General features: G+C 52.9%; 1 protein-coding gene across 10 annotated transcripts in view; it reads right to left on the minus strand.

Annotated features, from left to right (window-relative positions):
* Nucleotides 1-21194, minus strand: part of ZNF618 (zinc finger protein 618) — a 185696-nt gene that overhangs the window by 46333 nt on the left and 118169 nt on the right. For all 10 annotated transcript variants that reach the window (XM_066367361.1, XM_066367357.1, XM_066367356.1 and 7 more), the window contains exons 3-5: nt 17773-18032; nt 4285-4362; nt 3633-3671 (exon numbers count right to left, since the gene is read on the minus strand). In XM_066367361.1, the coding sequence (XP_066223458.1) occupies nt 3633-3671; nt 4285-4362; nt 17773-18032 (377 nt within the window). The remainder of the gene's footprint in view (nt 1-3632; nt 3672-4284; nt 4363-17772; nt 18033-21194) is intronic.

A 21194-nucleotide genomic window follows, 5' to 3' on the forward strand; every position in this document is an offset into this window, starting at 1 on the left:
TTACCTTGGCAGATGCCAGGACCACAGAGACTAACGGGCCCCAAGTGAGGCGCGCACACAGCCTCGGCACATGCAGACGCTCTGAGGGGGCAGAGACCAGGCAGGGCCCAGGCCTGAGGGGGCAGAGACCAGGCAGGGCCCAGGCCTGAGGGGGCAGAGTGAGGGTGCAGAGACCAGGCAGGGTCCCAGCCTGAGGGGGCAGAGACCAGGCAGGGTCCAGGCCTGAGGAGGCAGAGACCAGGCAGGGTCCAGGCCTGAGGGGGCAGAGACCAGGCAGGGTCCCAGCCTGAGGGGGCAGAGACCAGGCAGGGTCCAGGCCTGAGGGGGCAGAGACCAGGCAGGGTCCAGGCCTGAGGGGGCAGAGACCAGGCAGGGTCCAGGCCTGAGGGGGCAGAGACCAGGCAGGGTCCAGGCCTGAGGGGGCAGAGACCAGGCAGGGCCCAGGCCTGAGGGGGCAGAGACCAGGCAGGGCCCAGGCCTGAGGGGGCAGAGACCAGGCAGGGTCCAGGCCTGCCACCCTCCTACCAGGCTCCACCTTCACGCCTGAACCAGCCAGAGGGAGTGGTGGGGGAAGAAAGGCCTGGTCCTGCCCGACCTCACCCAAACTGCCAGCCAGTGCCCACCCCACCTTGGGACTTAGCTCCCCCTTTCTTCCTCCCTAATTTGAGGGGAAGAAAGAGTGTAAATGAGCTGATTCCTGGGGCTTCTCCCAGGCTGGTGGTCCCCGGATTGCAAGCCTAGTGAGCTAGGCTTCCATCCTGTTACACAGCCAGGAAGCCAGCTTAGACAACATCCTCCCCTGTCAAGTCCCATCTGGCCCATAATCCTCTGTCGGTGCTGGACCCCTGGAGAACAGAGGTGGAGAAGTCAAGGCCACCTGGGGTCTGCTGGCCAGTGCTGGTCACCCGCTGCAGCTGCCTGCCCCACCTGCCTGTCTGCTCAGACATCCTCTCCTACCAGCTGGGCTGTGTCCATGCCCGCCAAGAAAACACTAACCCCAAGTTTCTGCCACTGAGAAGCACCCCCGCCATGCTCTAGCGAATCCCACACCACTCCTCCTCCTCAAAGGGACAGGGACACACCTAAGGCGGGAGTGAATGAGGACAAGAGAGTTACCCTCAAAGGAAGAAAGACAAAGTTGATTTTCTATCAGTGAAACCACATTTCTTTTCGGAACTAGAAGGGAGCTCGGGGTCTCTGGAAACACCACTGCATTCTGGGAGCAGGTTCTGGAGTCAGGCGGCCCAAGCTCAAACATACAGCTTACAAGGCTGACTACTGTCAGACACGCTCCCTAACCCCGCCCCACGGTGTTCTCATCGGTAAAACGGGAATGATATTTCTTCATCTCCCAGCATTGCGATCAAGAATAAATGAGCACAGTGCCAACATACAATATATACTTAGTAAAGGCTACGTAATGCTCTTGTTTTGCAAAGGGAATCAGCGGGAACAATAGCAAGAGACCTGGACTTGAGGTTCCTCTTCTAGCATCTTAGTTGAGAGATGGGTAAGTGGGCAGATGCCTCTGTACGACTGCAGAATTTTTCTAACAAATAATTTCCTGGACTCAAGGAGAGGGACCTGGTTTCTATGTCCCTCTCCACCCTAATCAGGCTGTAGGACCTCTCTCTGGGACTTAGTGCCCTCATCTGTAGGACGGGTAGGCTGGACTTGCTGTTGCTGACAGGTCCTCTGGCTCCAGGACCCCACGGCCAGGCCCCCGGTGAAGGCTGGGGCGTGAGGACGTCAGACTTTCTGAGCAGCCACGGCTGGCCCAGGTCAGGGCAGGGGTGCAGGACCGGGGATACAACAAAGCACAGTGGCCACGGGGAGAAAAGGCCACAGGGAGGAAGGGAAAAGTGACGAAGGACTAAAAATAGCCCCAGCTACAGAGTCCTTCACAGCCAGCGGCCTGCGGGCACAACGGCAGCCAGACAGAACACAACGCATCACTGAGGGACTGCTGGGCAGGCCAGGGGCCCAGAACAGCCGAGGAACGAAAGACAAACGGGGAAGTTCTTTAAGCGGGTGCCTGACCACAGGCGGGCCATGGGAGCCAGAAGAGAAGGGAGCTATTGAGGGCGAGGGAGCCAGGCCCGGGGGCCCAGCTGGGGCCCAGCGGGGCTCGGGAGGAAGGGCCGGCCGTCGCCTCCTCCTAGCAGTGGGCATGCTGGCAGGTGTCAGCCAACCTGAGCCCCGGACCGTCCTCCCAAAGGCAAGGACTGGCCTCAGCCCTGCCTGCCTATCCCGTGGGTAAGAATCCGCAGAGAGAGTGGATGGGTAAGGTCCCCAGAAGACGTGCTACTAGGACCCAGTGCGGTTAAGGAACCGCTTTAGCCCCCGGCACCTGTTTTGGATTTTTTTTTGGGGGGGAAGGGGGAAGATTCATGTTTATTTATATGATAAGAAACTGTTTGTGGTGGTATCACAAACATGTAGAACAGGAGCTCACGTCTGTGCCACCTGAGCAGCTGTGACGGAGACGTCTGGTGGCCTGCAAAGTCTAGAATGTTTTTACTGCGTGATCCCCTACAAAACAGTGTGCTGGCCCCTGATGTAGAAAGAGTACAAATTCTAAGTGCGCAGCTTGTTCTATCTTCATAAACCCCCAACACCCGTGTCGCCAGAGCCCAGCTCTAATATCGGCACCCACAAGCCCCCTCCTAAAGGCAGCCAGGATCCCGTTGCTTCCTGCATGAAGTCGTGTCCCCAGGGTTCCTGTACGCAGATCTCAGGAGTACACTTGTGTCGGGCTTCCTTTGCTAAGAGTGTCCGTGGGTGGTCCACGTCGCTGTGTGTAGCTCTTTGCTTCTCACTGCTGTACTGCAGTCCTTCATGCGAACACACCATGACTTATCTATCCCTTCCCCTAGCTGGACCCTCACGCGGGGGGGTCTCTGGTTTGGAGCTGGTACAATCAGTGCTGCTAAGAACATCCCAGTTCCCATCTCAGGTGGACATGGGCACACATCTCTGCTGGGGATACACCTGGGAGTGAAGCTGCCGGGCTCTGGGGCTCAGGGTTGCTGGGTGGGGCGGTTCCACCCCAGCCTACCTGGCTGGCTACTCACCAGACTCGTAGGCAGCAAAGCAGAACACTGCCCCCAGATGCCAAGGCCCTGTACATCCTCGCCTCTGGGCTTCTGCACCCCAGGGATCGGTGTCCATGGATGCTCATGAGATAACTCTCAGAAGCAGGAGTTCCCAAACACTGGCTATGGAGCCCCAGACCCATGAATGGGAGTCAAAAACAGCGGAAACTGCCTTCGCCGGGACCCCTCCTGGAGGTGCCTGTGTGCATGTGCAGCAAAGTCTGCTGCAAGAAACATGTTCGTCTTAGCAGAGGTCAGGTTTCCCCAGGCTACTGGCCAGAGAACCCTTCACCGACAGAACACCTATTAGCTTCCCTAGAATGAGAATGTCACAGAACACACTTTGGGAAAGTTCTGAGGTACTGTGTGACAATTTCCTAAGGACCCTCTGGTCCTAAAGCCTGGACCATAATGTGTCTCTCAGAGGCCACTGGGGGCCTCCTGGTGGAGGGGTGTGTGCGATAAAAGTGTCTCCTTCTTCCACCCCTGGTTCCCTCGCCCTGCCCCCGAAGCCCACAGGGAGGGGGGAATACTCACTGCCTTGGGAGGCTCCCTCCCCAGAGGTGGCTTCAGTGTCTGTGAGGGAGGAAGAGGATGAGGAAGAGGGAGGGGGACGAGAGAATGAGAAGGTGAGTACACGGCCCCAAGGGCTGGTGAACCCACAACAACGTGCCCAGGGACACCCTTTCCAACTCAAGGTGCAGAGAATTGAGCCTCTCAGTCCTTCCCCAGGCCCCGCACTGACGGTCAAGGCCCTGACCCAAGGCCTTCCCTCCCTGTCTGCCAGTCTCAGGGAGGGTCCAACGCCAGCCCTCCTTCCCTCCAGCGTCAGTGTCCTCACCAACAGAATGGAGACAGCCACCTGCCCCCGCTCCAGGGCTGTCCCGGGAGCACACAAGATGACACTGAGCAACAATGAAGCGTTCTGGGAGGGAAGCAGGCCTGTGCGGAGCAGGCAGGGGACCTGGGAGGCATGGAGGCGGTGGCATGCCCTACTGCCCCCACCCCTGGGTGCTCTCCCCCGAGGAAAGGGGGCTACTCCTCTCCTCCGTGGGTCTCCCTCCCACTACCCAGAGAGAAGGCTCAGGCTCTGAGGGTCTCTGCAGTCCCCCAGGAGGGGCCCGGGTAGAACAAGCAGGGAACAGGGAGGTGCGGCCCCTGACCTCTGCCTTAGGGACACGCCACTCACCTCGGTGTGCGCGCACGTGGGTCTGGAAACAGTTGTAATACTTGTACTTCTTGCCACAGATTCCACACTCATAGGACCCTGGAAAACAGGAAAGAAAGGGACCGCTCAGCCCGCACCTGATACACACAACCGTGAGTCGCCAGCACGCGCGGGGATGCCTCCAGGGCAGGGGTCCCCAAACTACGGCCTGCGGGCCACATGCGGCCCCCTGGGGCCATTTATCTGGCCCCCGCCGCACTTCCGGAAGGAGCACCTCTTTCATTGGTGGTCAGTGAGAGGAGCACATTGACCATGTCATTAGCCAAAAGCAGGCCCATAGTTCCCATTGAAATACTGGTCAGTTTGTTGATTTAAATTTACTTGTTCTTTATTTTAAATATTGTATTTGTTCCCATTTTGTTTTTTTAGTTTAAAATATGTGCAGTGTGCATAGGGATTTGTTCACAGTTTTTTTATAGTCTGGCCCTCCAATGGTTTGAGGGACAGTGAACTGGCCCCCTATGTAAAAAGTTTGGGGACCCCTGCTCCAGGGACTGCTAACTCTGCACCAAGGGCAGGGCTTGTCCAATGGCATCTTGTCCCCAGTAAGCAAAGGGGCAGCAAGGACCGGCAGAGTCATCACTGACCAGGAAGTCAGGAGGCCTGGGTCTAGCTCCCAGTTTGCCTCAACTCTCTGAGTGACCCTGGGAGAGTTATTTGCATCTCTGGGCGTCAGTTTCCAAGTCCGTAAAACAGAGCAGGCAGCTTCTCTAGGTAACTCTCACTTATACCTTGAAAAAGGAGATGAATGTAAAAGCGCTCCTTTACAATAAGTAATGAATTGCAACCATGTAAGGAAATTACCATTTGAATGCATTAGAATAATTTCTAGCTATGTGTCTTTGCTAGGATGGGACAGATGTTAAAACAACAGGCTTCAAATCAGATATGTCTGGATCCCTGTCCCTGTTCTGCCACGTACCAGCAGCATGACCTCGGTAGTCTCCTTAGACACAATAGGCCTCAGTCTTTTCACCTGTAAAATGTGGCCAGAAGTACCTAACACACAGGGGCGGCCCTACACTCCCCCGGGAAGTCCACAAGGCTACTGCAGATGTTCCTGACAAGAACACCCCCTCTGCCCCCTGCTGAGGAGCTGTCTTGTTCCCTCATATGCGCAGACACAATACGGTGTAAACATCTGACCCCAGCCATAGGGCGAAAGGACTGGGTTCCCAGTGGGCATACTCCAGACAGGTCAAAGGCAAAGGAGTGCACACGCAGTGCACAGGGCGAAGGACCATGGCAGGAGGCCAAGCAGAGCCCATCGGACCCAGCCTGGCAGGGGTCCCAGGAGCGGAGCCCTGCCCATTCCTCACTCAGGCCGGACACCACCTGGGCCCTGGTCCCATCATCCTAACAGAGAGGCCAGCAAGCCTGCACACACGGAGGCCCTGGCCCCCCTCCAGCCTTAGTGTGCTAGCATGGCTGTGGCCAGGAGCCTAGGAACCTGCCTTTTCTAAAGGGTCCTCTCGGGACTCTGATGCCCAGCAACAGGCATGAGAATCCCTGGTTTACACGGAGTGCCAGCTCTTCCATTTTCTGGCCAGGCCTCCATTTCCTCATTGGAAAATGTTGAGTAACGTAAGAGCCACGATGTGGAGACTGGATGAATGGAGTCCTCCCCATGAGCCCAGATACCTGGTGAGTGGACTCGAGGTATCAGGTCAAGTCAAAGGAGCCCTGCTTGGAGTCAGACTGTCAGCTCAGCTCTGCCACCCCTTCGCTGTTTGGTCACAGGCACATGCCTTTCTCGGACGTGCCTCAGTTTCTTCACCTGACAAACATGAGTATGATCCCTACATCTCATCACTGAGGCCAAGATCGATGAGATATAACATGCAAGTCTGCTGACACACAGACGGCATCGTCGCCTCACTACTGGGGGGCACTCGAGGGACCGCTGTCATCCTGACCCCTGCGTGGAACCAGCAGTCTGTCACCCCGTGACTTTATGTGCGTCTTGTCTCGCAGGGAAGAATATGAACACGGGGAGGAAAGAGACTAGACTGTACAATTCTTAGTTTTTGGCCCCACAACAGGCGCGGAGCAGGGGCTCAGTAAGTTCACAGTGTTCTACTCATCTGTCACTGAGTAATACTCACCTGAATCCAGGGCCGCCGTGTACGCCGGTTGGGGCAGTGAGACTCACAGAAGGGCATTTTGGGGACTGTGCACACAGTCCGTCCCTGCGGCCTGACGCCCTGCCCGGCATGCTTCCTCACTCTTGGGTTCCCCAACTAGCTTTTTGTCCTTAGTCACCATCACTCTCGACCAAGTTCCCGGCCCTGCACAGGCCTGGCCTCCGACCTCAGTGCACAGGGCGGGAAGCAGGAGTGGCCGGCTGAATGTGCAGCAACTTGCCCACCTCACACAGCCAACGAGTGCGAGCGGGGTCTGGACTTGGCACCTTCTCACACATCGGCTCGGTTCACCCTCACCAGTCCAGCAGACAAAGGCAATTATTGTCCCCATTTCCAGGTGAGGTGAGTGAGGATTGGAGGGGTGACACATACCGCCCAAGGTGGCCCAGACCTGCCTTGACCCAAAGCTGATACAAGTAACTGCCACGGAATCAGCCTCCGGAAAGCACCAAGAAGAGATGGTGCCCGTTCATATTAATATTTATTGAGGACACCCAGGTCTCACCTCTATCCTTCATCTTCCCAGAAGTCCTCACATGGTTGGGATAACTAAACACCCACTTCTACGACGAGCTTCCAAGTTCTCGGGGCAGGTGGTCCAAGGCTGGAGCTCCATGGCTGGCGGCCTGCGAGGAACTGGGCTCAAAGGCAGCCACCAGGCCCCAGGGCCATCCTCGTGCCACCGTGCTAGGTCCCCTGGGTGCCGAAGGAGCTGTGAGTCCCTGCAGTCCTGGGGCTCCCCCGAATGCTGCAGGGCATCAGCACCCCAAACATGCCTGGTCCCAGCAGTTCTCCAAGGGCCACTTTCAAGAGCCAGAGACAGCTGGCAGAGAACCTGGCTAAGCTCCTTCCCTGAGAGCCCTGGACAGACCAGGTGAGACCAGCGGAGGGCAGCTGGGTGTAGTCCCCGAGGCCACGTAAGGGAGAAGCGGCCAACACCAAGGCAGAGGTCTCCTGATGAACGTGGGCAGCAACCCTCAACTCGGATCGTTTGCACCCAGCTAGCTCCGGCTAAGCTGAGACACGTCTCAAGACACACAAAATGCAACAGGGCAGACATGAAGAGCAGGTGAAGGAGAAGAGAAAACACAAGTGGGGGCGGACGGCGAGACAGCCCTCACAACAGACAGGCCTGTATTTAGCATCACAGCATCACAGCAACCGCTGCTACAGATCAAATGCTGGGGAGCAGCGGACCTGGAGAGGTCAGTCATGGATGCGTGGGTTTCCCGAGGCTCCCTGAGGCTTGGCCTCGGGACAAATGTCCTCTGGACCAGGTCTTCCAAAGTAGAGTGCAAATCCTCTAGGGATATGTGAGCACAGGCAGTTTTAAGATAATTAATCTTCAATCATCAACTTCCAGATATATTTTTCCTAAAATCACCACGACACAGAACATGGCAGTGGGCAGGAGGCCCCACCCTGTGGTTCTCCTCTCCTCCCCTCCTCTCTTCTCACACAGGACACCGAAGGCAATTCTTTCATGCCCCTTATGCCACCCCGGTGTCATCCACGGGGGACAATCGTCTCAGGGATCCAAGCAAAGCTGTGATCTGAAACACTGGTGTCAAATTTAGAACGTTCTTGTGACTTGAGTATTTTCCAAGTCTTTAGCTCTCTCTCTCTCAAAAACAAACAAACAAAAAACCTAATGGAGTTGTCAGAGAGACCATTAAAAATAATGTCTGATAAGAAGCCCCCACGTAAGTTTTGGAGACAATCTGGAGTTAAAGAACTGAGGGAGGCCCTGACCGGTTGGCTCAGTGGTAGAGCGTCGGCCTGGCGTGCAGAAGTCCCAGGTTTGATTCCCGGCCAGGGCACACAGGAGAGGCACCCATCTGCTTCTCTACCCCTCCCCCTCTCTTTCCTTTCTGTCTCTCTCTTCCCCTCCCGCAGCCAAAAGATGGCCCAGGCGCTGGGGATGGCTCCTTGGCCTCTGCCTCAGGTGCTAGAGTGGCTCTGGTCATGACAGAGCGACACCCCCTGGTGGGCAGAGCATCGCCCCCTGGTGGGCATGCCGGGTGGATCCCGGTTGGGCGCATGCGGGAGTCTGTCTGACTGCCTCCCCATTTCCAGCTTCAGAAAAATACAAAAAAAAAAAAAAAAGAACTGAGGGACACCATTAATGCAAACCTCCACCCCACCCCTGGCTCCATATTTACGTGATAGAGCTTTCTAAGCACTTAGATGTATGAAACCAAAAACACAGGAATTAAATTAATGCTGAATCCTGTCTCATTCAACATATAAGAAACAGTAACTCGCAGAAACACCAGCCAATTGAAAAAAAAAGAAACAAAGCCCAGACCATTTTATGAAAAGGTGCATTTTCGATCATTTTCTACTTGTACATTTATGATTGCTCTAAATTTGTTTTTTGGCAAATTGTAGGCTAATAAACAACTCGATCTGGAAAAAAATGGCTTAAAATATAGGGCTTTATGATCTGAACGAATTTTTTTTATAGAAATTTCTATTTCAATGCGCATGCATCTTGTTGTGGGAGATGAGTGTGAAACGGTGATCAATAAAAGACTCTCAAGCATAAAAAATATATTACATTAGGATAAAACCCTGTGAGGGAAGTGGGCTGGAAATATGAGTTCAAGGAGAAAGAGGAAAGATGTAAAATTTCTGACTGTTAAGGAAGGGCCTGTCCGTCTGTTTCTTGCGTGGACGGTGGCAGACAGCGAGCAGCAGTGAGGTCTGGATTACCTTGGACAGACGTAAAAGAGTGGGTCACAATTTTCTTTCCAAACGCCATTTTTTCTTTTACACAACAGTCCAGAAATTGTATCTTCTGTAATTACTTAAATGTTGGATTAAAATGTTATAATGTCAGCTCCAAAATGTGGAAGAGAATATCATTTCTCAAAATTCTTTTAGGAAATACTGAACAAAGAAATGTGAAGCCGTAATACGTCCTTCAGACTCTCATCAATCCACTGATACCGCCAGATGTGTCAATACTGGAGGCTTCGGTTAAGAGCAGTACTATGTGTTTGGCATTTCTGTCGCCCTTGACGAACAAGTTCATACCCTTTCACTTCACTCTGCTCCCAAAGAACCTGCTGGCAGATTTTGTTATACCCACTGATCCGCCAAGACAGTATGGCTCGGAGAAGTTAGGGGGTCTGTCCAAAGCCCACTGAGTCTCTTGGCTTAGAGCCCTCGGGCCTTTGCCAGTGGGGACCCTCCCACTGGAGTCCCCTTCCCACCTTGGACCTCCAGGAGAAGAGTCTTCAGCAGAGACGAGACGCACCTGGGAGGGTGGCCAAACCCCTCCTTTCTGAGTGGCCACAGCGAAGAGCTGAGTGTTGGTTCTGGCAAGCTCAGGTGGCAAGCCCTGCCAACAACCTACTGGAACAGGAAACTAACTATCAGCTGGCACTATGAAGCAGGACCTGGCACCTACGCTGCCGGGTTCGTCACAGACCAAACCCACGTGGCCCTGTCTGAATGGCTGTCGGCTTTTCTGCTGCTCGTTCCAGAGCTGTGGCAGGGCCCCCTCCTCCATCACCCCGTCCTTCCTGCCCCTCCTCCCCCCACCACCCTGCCTGTGTGGGGACACCTTTATCCCGTGGTGCTCAAGGCTCACTGCGTAGAAACACCCTTTCAGGATCCAGTCTCCCAGGCGATCCCTGACTCCCCCTCCTGCGCCCTGACCAGTGACCCTCTCCACTCCAGCATCTCCAGCACGGGAACTCACTCCCTCACAGGCCTGTATCCGGTTATGGCTCCCATAGTCACAAAGTCCTTCCTATTACTGAGTTGAAATCACCTCCTGGTAACGTCCTCACACTGGCTGAGGCTACCTGAGATGTGTCCACTGCAGCCTCTTCCACCAAAACAGATTCTATCACCTCCCAGGCCCACAGCCCCCCTGCCCAGGACAAACAGCCCTTAGCTCCGCCTGACATTCCTCCCGACACTGAGTCAGTTAACTCTCTGGAAATAACCTGCTGGTCCACACCTCTCATTTGAGGAGTTCAGCCGGGTTACTCGCTCCCTCCACGGGCTCTTTAACCACCTCTAGGGAGACTCCTGGACGACCAGGTCTCCAGGCACCTGGGGCATCCCCTGGGCATCTCTCTGGGTCAAGGACCAGTAGTCTCACAGCAGAGAAGAGCCAATGCTTGGTAACACATTCTGACCACTATGATGGGACCCGGGCATTCGTATCTCTCTGAACCAGACATGTTCCATGGGCTGGAGGTTCTGGTTATGGTAAACCCAGCCTGCCTTGTCTTCCCATCCAGGACAAGTATGGTGAGCAATTTTCTACTTCAGATTTGTCAATTCTGGCTGACTGGCAGGGACTTCTTGGTATACTGTGTTGAGAAGGATTCTGAGGTACATCGTTAGGCGAGCATGCAGTGATCAGCTGGCGATGCTGTGAACAAAGAACTGGGGGGTAGCAATGGCAGTCCCTTGTGTGTATTAACATTCATCACAGAGGAGCGCCTGAAACCACAGGTGCGATTCTGCAGCTTGGCAGGAGGGAACAGGCGGTTGTTAACTCACTTCCGGTTTTATCAAACGAAGTCGTCACAGTATTTAATCCCCGCTCTTGCTAAACAAGAAAGCTTGAGGTCTTGCCCCTAAGCCCCACACTGGCTCCAATGGCAGTGACGTTCTTTCTAAGAGCGAGGAATACCCTTTCCCAGCACAAGGAATTGCCGGGCAGCGGGGAGGTAGCTGCAACCACTGCAAGCTTGGCAGCCAGCCTCCTGGGCACTGACGGAAACCTCCCTGCCTGGGAAGCTGCCAGATGCCATCCTTGTGTCCACGACCTGGACTCATCCATCAGAAGTGTCTCGGATAATATCTGTGTCATCGGGAACACTGTTTGTCTGGTGGTTATTAAAGAGCCAATGAGGACGTGGCGGGGGGAGTGAGGCAAAGGGGACGAAGCTCAGAGAGCAGGCAAGCGGGAGATTTCCTCATGGCACAGCGCTGGCTGACCAAACAGGACAGCTATTCTATACAGCAGCAACAGAGCCCGGCGCTGAGCCCTGAGGGTGGCACTCGGGAGGCTCTTGGGAACCTCCTCAATCCTCTGCCAACTGCCTTGGGAACATGTTAACTCCTTCATATCTGGCCACCAGGACACAGAAGCACATGGGGCAGCAGCTCATTTACAGGGATAGCTCTAACCAGCATTTCACCCTAGGCAAAACCCCTGCGGGTTGTCCCCCTTCGAGAAGTGGGTGGGACGGGATGCTGTGAGGCAGAGCAGGGTCTCCACAAAGTGGGAGAAAATGTCACCAACCTGCTATGCAACTCTGGCAACTCTTTCCACAGGCCTTTGCCCTTCTATAAAATGAGGGGGACAAGGGCATCAAATCTATATAGCATGTGAACCCCACCAACCACTTTAACATCCATGGCAGACATCAATAATCGATCGTGCCACCCTTTGGAACAGGGGTCCCCAAACGTTTTACACAGGGGGCCAGTTCACTGTCCCTCAGACCATTGGAGGGCCGGACTATAAAAAAACTATGAACAAATCCCTATGCACACTGCACATATCTTATTTTATGTAAAAAAACAGAATGGGAACAAATACAATATTTAAAATAAAGAACAAGTAAATTTAAATCAACAAACTGACCAGTATTTTAATGGGAACTATGGGCCTGCTTTTGGCTAATGAGATGATCAATGTCCGGTTCCATATTTGTCACTGCTAGCTGTAACAAGTGATGTAACGTGCTTCTGGAGCCATGACACGTGCGTCCCGCGTCACCGGAAGTAGTACTGTACATGAGTGACGCCATACTTTGCTCACTGACCACCAATGAAAGAGGTGCCCCTTCTGGAAGTGCGGCAGGGGCCGGATAAATGGCCTCAGGGGGCCGCATGCGGCCTGTAGTTTGGGGGCCCCTGCTTTAGAAGCTTCAACACAGATTCCTACGAGCCAGCAGCAATTCCTTGGACCTGGCGCATGAGGTAAAATCGACTTGCCATCTTGTGATTAGATGGGTTCAAAGGTTCCATTTTAACATCGATTTGATGTTGTTGTTATTATTGTTAAATGGTTTTCTTTCCTGGAGCTGAGGCCCAGCCACATTCCTCTGAGCCTGCCCCCTGCAGACACTACACCCTCAGCGAAGGTCAGGCTGAACGGATGAGAGGAGCAGCCACGACCGGCAGGGAGCACCCTGGGCCTGTTTGGTCAGGGCTCCAAAATGGTCGTTCCACTTCCAACTTGTTGCTGTGACTTTTATACCTTTGCACGAGGGTCTGTCAAAAGCAGGGAACTCAGAAATTTCATAAGATACTCAAAAGTCCCTGAATTCCAGGGAGGTGGAAGGAGCTCTCAGGACTGGACCACCCTTATGAGGAAACCGAGGTCCCATTAGAACCCATGTCTTCTGACACCTCGTCCAGGGCCATCTTTCTCCTCCAGCCCATGTTCTTCTCTAGATCACACTGGCTCATTTCTTCAAGTTGGGGGGGGGGGAGCAGAAATGTTACTTTTTTCCCTTGAAGAGGTACTTTATACCATTAATTCTACTTAGTCTTATTAGTACTAAGAAACGTTAACCATTTACTAAGTACAATACTGAGTGCTTTACATATTGGGTTGGGGAATAAGTTCGTAGTGTTTTTACCGAAGACTTTTATTTAAACAAAAAACAATAATTATATCAATAAGTTAATCAATTATATATTCGCCGTTGCTGTTTACAACCTCTTCCCACCTCTCGACCAATTTGTTGATGCCGTTCCGCCAAAAATCGCCTGGTCTGGTGTCAAAGAAGTTGTTGAGCCAGTTTTTAAGGACCTCTTTGTTATCGAAGGTAACGCCCTTCATATGGTTTGACAGGCAGCGGAAAAGATGGTAATCGGTCGGTGCTAGGTCCGGAGAATACGGCGGATGCTGAAGGACCTCCCATTCGAGCTCTTGGAGTGCGGCTTTGACGACTTGTGCAACATGGGGCCTGGCGTTGTCGTGAAGGAGTATGGTTTGACCATGTCGATCAGGTCTTTTCAGTTGAATAGCCTCATTCACGCGGTGTAGCTGGGCAATGTAGAGCTCCTTGTTGACCGTGGCATTCTTTTCGAGCATTTCCCAGTTCTTCATCGAATTCAGAAGGCCTTCCGCTGCGGCACGTGTCATCGACGTCAAAGTCGCCATTTTTGAACTTTGCAAACCATTTCCGTGCTGTAGACTCGCCTATGACACCTTCTCCATACACATCGCAAATGTCCCGGGCTGCTTCGGCAGCTTTTTGACCTCGATGAAAAGCAAAGAAGAGCAGGTGTCGAAAATGTTGATTTTTGCCTCCTGGGTATTCCATTTCTAAGCCTCAAAACTAATAAAAAATTAAATAACTCAAAAATACAATTAACATAGTTTTGTAGAGCAGAAAGAGTTTTATCGAATGAATACTTACCCTTTGCCAAACAGCAAACAAATCGTTGTAAAATAAAAGAAAATATAAAAACGCTACGAACTTATTTCCCAACCCAATACATAACCTTTATTGAATCCTTGCACAGACCAGTCAATTTGCAGTAGTGAAACTGAGGCACAGAGAGGTCAGGTAACTTGCCCAAGATACAACAGCTATTAAGTCACAGAGCCGGGATTCATGCCCAGTCCTTAGAGCCAAGTTCATTCTCCTCGTACAACAACGTTCCCTTCCACTGCCTCTTTGGATTCCCACACCCTTTGGGTGGCCAGCCTCATTTAACAGAAGAGGACGCTAAGGCACAGTGAGGCCAAGGGCCCTGCAGCTGAGCACCAGCTGGGCTGGAACCCCGCGTGGTGACTGACATGAAGCCAAGGGCCCTGGGATCTCCCGCTGAGCAGGCAGCTGGCCCGGGGAGGACTCCCCACGGCCCCCTAGCATGGCTGCTCCAGGCTTTTCTTGCCAAACCCAGACTGCCTGGTCCATCCCAAGGTTCCAATTCAACTACCCTTCTGGGCATCTCCTGGTGAAGGACATAAATAGGTACTGGATTCAGTGGGTCTCAATACCACCCATGAGCAAGGACATATCCTCTCCTCAGTTAACCAACACATTTAGTGGCTAAAAGTCCTCAGCCTTGGGGAATGAATACCGATGGACGGAGGCCAGTCACAGGCCCCTGAGAAGAGTTTTCTCTCATATGGCACTGGGCTAAGTCACTCATCCTCTTCACCAAATATTTCTGCTTACCCCCCACCCCCACCCCGCCTGTCACATGCTAACATGGCATTTCTCGGACTCCTTGAGGTTGGGGAGACATGTGAGTACTTTTGGCCAATGACTGCATGGAATTAGCACTTCTCATTTCTGGGTTGCAGCAGGTTAATTGCCAGTGTGAGTCCTTCCAAAACTTTCTTTCCCTTTTGTCACATGGTGGCAGTGTTCCATAGAATGGCTGCTTCTAGTCTGGGTCCAGAGCAGAGCGGAACACCTACCTGGACCCATAATGGACATGCGATGTGACTATGAAATAAACTTTCGTGTTTTGAGCTACCACAATCCCTTTTTTTTTACTTTTGGGATCTTTGTTACTGCAGCATAACCTAGACCAGGCATTGGGCCAACATACGTTCCACGGGCCAAATCCGGCCCACATAATGAGTTTATGCGGCCCACGATTAAATTTTTAATATTCTCTGCTACTTTAAAATCTCAGCTACTCAGAAGTGGAAGCGTCTTTGATTATTGGAAATCGAGATATTTAAGAAGATAGTGATACATGGAAAAGAATTCCGCATGTGACTAATCTAGGGTTAACTTCCAATAATTGGTCAAATGGATTCGTGATACTTCTTTATTTTTTTAAAAAATTCCATTATAAATATTTACAACTTTTGCACTCGTCTGTACTCGATATGAACTGTTTGATGTTTAGCGGCGATGTGAAACCCACATTCTTTCAGGCGAAGTTTGCCAGTGCGCACCCAAGGTCAAACAATTCGTTATTTTTGTGGCCAAGTGTGCTGAATCAAGTGGCATTGTAGCATAGACCATAGCTGCAGCTGATAACTGAAAATGTTCCAGGCTGTTTGTAAAATGAAATAATTGTTTTATTTGCGATATAACCCCTTCAAGCTCATTCTATTAATTAAATAGTTTTGATTGACTGCGATACATTTGGATATTTATATGGTATATAATTATATTTTTATTAAAATATATTTTTATTAAAATAATATTGTATATTAAAAATATTTTTCACTCACATTTATTCATAAACAAATTACATAATATATAAAATTTTGTTTAAACAAATGATTTTTGTATTGAACATTGTTAAATTTTAATATTTCATGCGGCCCGTGAAAAAAGTTCTTTCTAATCTGTCCTAGAGATAAAAAACTGTTGGCCATGTTTGATCTAAGCCCATTCTGATAGTTACAGCACCAATGTCAACACTGCTTCTAAGTAACCAGTGCCTTGCTAGGTATTGTGGAGTAGGCGTGAAGAGCATAGGCACAGAGGACTGACAGGTCGTGGAGCGCCAGTCTCCAGGAGCACCTGTGGCAGGGACAAACCGGGACAGGGCACCTCTCATCTAAAATAGATAATGAGAAGTGCCCAAGTGAGGGACAGAATAGAAACAGACCGCTCCCGACCAGAAGAGATCAAGGAAGGTTTCTGGGAGGAGGTGGCAACGAAGTAGGCTGTAAAGGATGGCTTATTTGGGGGCATGAGGAAATGGGCAAAGGTGTTACGGGTGAGCGATTAGCAGGGGTAAAGGTCAGGGACGCGGCAGAAGAACAGACTGTACCGGAATGGAAGGTCCACAGAGCTTAGAAATAAGAAATGAGGCTACAAGGCCAAGGCTGTGGAGATTCTTGATGATATATATGGTCTTGACCCTAGACACAGTGGGGACTTACAAGTTCATAATCAGGGTGTGACATGCTCAGTGTTCTGCACTGGCCAAGGCCCCTGGCAGCCAGAATGGAGGGCAGGGAGACACAGAGGCATGGTTGTCAGAAGGATGCTAAAGACCCAGGTGAGGATGATGGTGGCTATGACCAGCAGAGAAACAGGTAGAACAGGGAATTCCTGGCTGATTCCCAGAGGTTGGATAGAAACAAGAGGACCTGAGACTAGACTTGGGAAAAGAGACACGGGTGAACTTCCCCATGAGGCCCTGCATGCCACACATGGGACGTGAGCCTAGAAATCAGGAATGAGTGAGAGCTGGACCCGGACAGATGGGCGGCGAGGGAGAGGGCAGCACTTTGGAGAACATCCTGAACTTGGGAAACGTGCAGGAAGGCACTCGGAAGCAGACGAGGCAAGGCCCCGGCGCCAGGCGGAGAGGGAGAGGGCAGCACTTTGGAGAACATCCTGAACTTGGGAAACGTGCAGGAAGGCACTCGGAAGCAGACGAGGCAAGGCCCCGGCGCCAGGCGGAGGCATGTGGACTTTATTTGACAGACCAGCGTTTGCAAACTGCTGGCCCATGGAATGGCTAGGACTCACAGACATGTTTTGTTTGGCATGTTTCAAAAGTTGAATTAGTTGCCAACATTTAAAGCCAAAAGAATTCACATGGAAAGTCTCATTTCTGGCATGTGGTCTGTCCAGAGAGCTGGCCACACTGAGCCTGTCTCCCCAGCTCGTTACAGCTGGACAGCAGCTGAGGAGTGACCCCTCTCCGTACGAGAGGCATGGGCGCTCCAGCTGGACACAGTTCCCGCCACCTGCCTGTCTGGCTCATCTCTCCTTATGCTAAATAAACGTATCTGCTGGGCCTCTGTGAACCTGGCAGGCATGCAGGCAGCCCCAGAAGGGTATCCCCCGGCTCCTGCTGGAAAGCGAAAGGAGAGATGATTTCTAAGCGGCTCATTTCCACGGAGCTCCTCGGAGCCTGGCGCAGATCACAAGAGGCAGGGGAAAGTACCAGTCTGTCACCAATCCCATCCTGACCAGGCATGTGTTCTAAGCAGGACCTGCACTGGGAGCTGCCCTCGAGTTCCCAGTCAGGCAGAGGGGGGAGAAATACAGACAGGCATTTAGGACACGAGACGATACGAGTGGCGCTAGACCCACCTGGGGCCCAGGAGCCCCCAGAGCATGAAGGACTCACCAGTCCGCAGGAAGTTCCAAGCACCTGACCGAGTCTCAAAGGATGAGTAGGGTTTTTGCCAAGTCAGGCAGAAAGAGAAGACGTCCGGACCAGAGCCGTGCGGACAAAGGTAAGTCTAAGGAGCCCAGTTCTTTCCCTGAGGGCAGAGGGCAGCCACCGAAGGCTCTCAGCCAGGGAGGGACAGAGATCCCGGGCCTCCACTCCCCAGGACTTGGGCCCCAGCCCCAACCACCCCAGACAGGCCGTCACTCACCGAGGGTCTGCTGGTTGCGGACGCCGCCAATCACCACGCAGATCTCGGCGGGCACGTCGCCGGTCCCGTCCTTGCTGACCGCCTTCTTCTCCTCCTTGGCCTCACCCTGCCAGATCACCTCCTGGATGTAGTCGTCGGGCACCTCTGTCTTCACCTTCACCTCCGTCATCGTCCCCTGCTCGGCACTCAGCGAGGCCTCGGGCGGCACGGGCTCGGGCCCCTCCACCTTGGTGCTCTTCTGGCTGCGCTTCAAGCGCTCCCTGGGAAAGAAGCAAGTCCGGTCAGTGTGGACCCCATAACTACCTCTAGCCTACCTGGGAGCCCACCACCTCAGGGGGTTGCAAAATCTTTAGCTACAGACCCGCCTCTCACACGGAACCTCTCCTTGAAGCACATGGGCCCACGGCTGGCCCTGCGGACCTGCCGGGACCCCAAGAAGCACAGTTTGAAAATACTGGGCTGGGGCTGGCTCCAACTCCATCCATTTTTACAGATGGGTAAGCTGAGGTCTAAAGAGGTCTAAACGTGCCCAATAACTCTTCTTCTCAGGCCTCAGTGTGCACACAAATCAGCCGAGAATCTCGGTAGAATGCCCATTCTGGGTCAGCAGGTCCGGGCTTGGGCCTGAGACTCTGTGTTTCTAAGAAGCGCCCACTGAGGCTGGCGATGCTAATCCTACATCCGCATGTGGAGCAGCAAGGGTTTAAGCGGTTTGATGTGTGAGAAGTGTCTGGTGCTGTTCCCTTCGCTCCCTGGCAGAAGGCCTAGAGATCTATCCAAGCTCTTCCCTGCTCCAGTTTCACAGATGGGGAAACTCTAAGCCAAAAAGGCTCACTTGGTTGTAGTGTCCTGGAGCCAACACTTGGGCCCCAATACATTGGCCTCTAGGTGGCTCTTTGAATATACAGAAAACATCCTCAAGGTACGAGTTCAATACCGAGGTGGACAGGGCATGTGGTCACTGAGGCCTGGAGCGGAGCTGTGACTTGCCCAGAGCCACTCACACAATTAGTCACAGGTCAAGACACGAAGCCAAGTCCCTGCCATCTACTCCTGAACTGTGTTATCATAAGGGCCCCCCATCCTTCTGGCAGGGGACTGTCGTCACCACTCCTGATTCTGAGACGTGCACAAGCTGGGAGATCACGTCGTATTCCAGGCCTGGGGCTTCCGCCCGGGGCCACGACCACCCCTGTTCACTGCTTCAGAGATGCACTGCTCTGTGATCTTCAAGGCCCAGACTCGAGGCACACTCGGGCAAGACCCACTGGCACACCAACTGGGAGGCAGGACCCAGGTTCTGACCCCGGCACCACAGTGGACTTGCGGCGTGACTTTGGACAAGACCCTCCTCTCTGGGCTCCAGCTCCATCTATCACGACGGCATGGGTTTCATCACGGTCTGCTGTCCCTCCCAGCATGGAAAAACTGAGCAGAGAGAGAGAGGGACGGCCCCAACTAAGAAGGAGTCAGAGAAAGGCCACTGGGGAGGTAAAAAGGACTGAATTATGTCCTCAACTCCTCAATTCATATGGTAAAGTCCTCATCTCCAATGTGACTGTATCTGGAGACAGGATCTTTACAAGGTAACTAAGGTCATAAGGGTGGGGCCCCAGTCCCATAGGACTGTGGCATAGAAGAGGGAGCTCTCTCTCTGATTCTGTCCTCACCACGTTAGGACACAGAGAGAAGGTGGCTGTAAGCTAGGAAGAGGGGCCTCACCAGGAACCACCCACGCTGGCACCCTGATCTGACTTCCCGCCCCAGAACTGTGAGAAAATACCCAGTCTAAGGTATTTTGTTTTGGCAGGCTGAGCTGACTGATACTGGGGGCCAGGACTCAGATGAGCAGGACAGGAATGAAAAGGTAGGCAGAGGGGACACCAGCCAGAGGCAAGGGCTATCGAGTCAGCCACTTCCTTGCTGTGTGCCTTGAGCCAGCTCCCTAACCTCTGAGATTCAGTTTTCACATCAGCAAAATGGAGCTCACAGGGGTTTTTACACGCATTTCAACCAACTAACACTTGAAAAGCACTTAGCACAGGGCCTGGCTGCAATAGTTCTCAAGATCCGGTCACCGTTACTCTTGTTCATAACAAGAAATTGAGAGAACATCGTTGGCACCCAGTGGGCCCAGTGACGCCTTCTCCTAGTGTGCTTGCCACATTCGGGCAGACACGGCCTGACCTTACGCCCTTCTCCTCAGCAGGAAACGAACCCCGGGAGGATTCGATCACCTCAGCGTCCGTTCCCTTTATTTATTTAAGAAACACTTCAACAGAGCTCCCTGTGTGCCAGGCACTGTTCTCACACACTGGCTCCTCCCATCCTCAGTCACAACCCTGTGAGGCGAGCCCTGGTACTATCCCCATTTTACAGATAAGAAAACTGAGGCACAAGGTGAAATAACTTGTCCACAGTCACACGGAAGCAAGGAAGTGAAACCGAGATTTGATGCAGGCATTCTGGCTCTGAGCTACGACGTACCCAGACGGGGACCGGGATTTTCAGAGGGAAGCCGGCCCACCCGCACCCTGGCAGCCCCACCTCCATCCATTCTTGCCCTTCAGCATCCAGACCAGAGTTCGGACCAAGGTGCTAGTGGTGAACAGGAAAATGGGAGGCGCTTGGCTTTTCTGGCTGCTTGTTGCCGCCACAGGATATCCCGAGTTAGAGCCCCCTGCTAAGGTCTCGTGCCTCACTGGGAGAGGGTCATGCCTATACCATCCCAGCCTATGAGTCTGGACAGGCCCAGTAGCATAACCAGGACTGACAGGTCTGAGAAGTGACAAGGGGACAGCTATGGCTTTAGGCAGGAAGACTACTCCTGCCAGCCAGCCAGCAGTGGGAAGGGACATGCTGAGAGTCAGGGAGCGCCCTGGCACGGGGGCCCCGGGGCAGAGGCCGGCGGCCAGCCTGGCGGGGGTAGGGTGGACATGACGCCTTGAGATGGGAAGAGCGCCAGGGTCTGAAGCCGGATCATCCCGGGGTCGAATCTCGGCACTGCCTCTCTCAAGTTGTGGGTTTCTGCATAAGTGACTTCACATCCCCCCTCCCGGCCTCGAGCCTCAGTCTTCACACCCCATATAACGGGTAAACACAGCACCTACCCCTCCGCACTGTGATGCAGAGAAAACAAGACAATATCTGCATAGGACCTAGGACAGAGGCGCCAGGGACATGTTCTATGGGTACGTACTGTCTTGTACGGGGTGGAAGAGGGAAGAATGCACAGGATTCCAGAGAAGGGTCTTACATGACATAGACTTCAGTGCAAGAGCTGATGAGATAGACCGACAAGAGTTCGAATCTCAACTCTACCTTCTAGCTGGTGACACGGAACATGTCCCTGACCCTCTCTGAGCCTGTTTCCATATCCCTGAAGCAGGAATCTCCACACCTTCTCCACAGGCCATGTTGAT

The sequence above is a fragment of the Saccopteryx leptura genome, chromosome 2 (assembly GCF_036850995.1).
Source record: "Saccopteryx leptura isolate mSacLep1 chromosome 2, mSacLep1_pri_phased_curated, whole genome shotgun sequence".
NCBI classification, from domain to species: domain Eukaryota; kingdom Metazoa; phylum Chordata; class Mammalia; order Chiroptera; family Emballonuridae; genus Saccopteryx; species Saccopteryx leptura.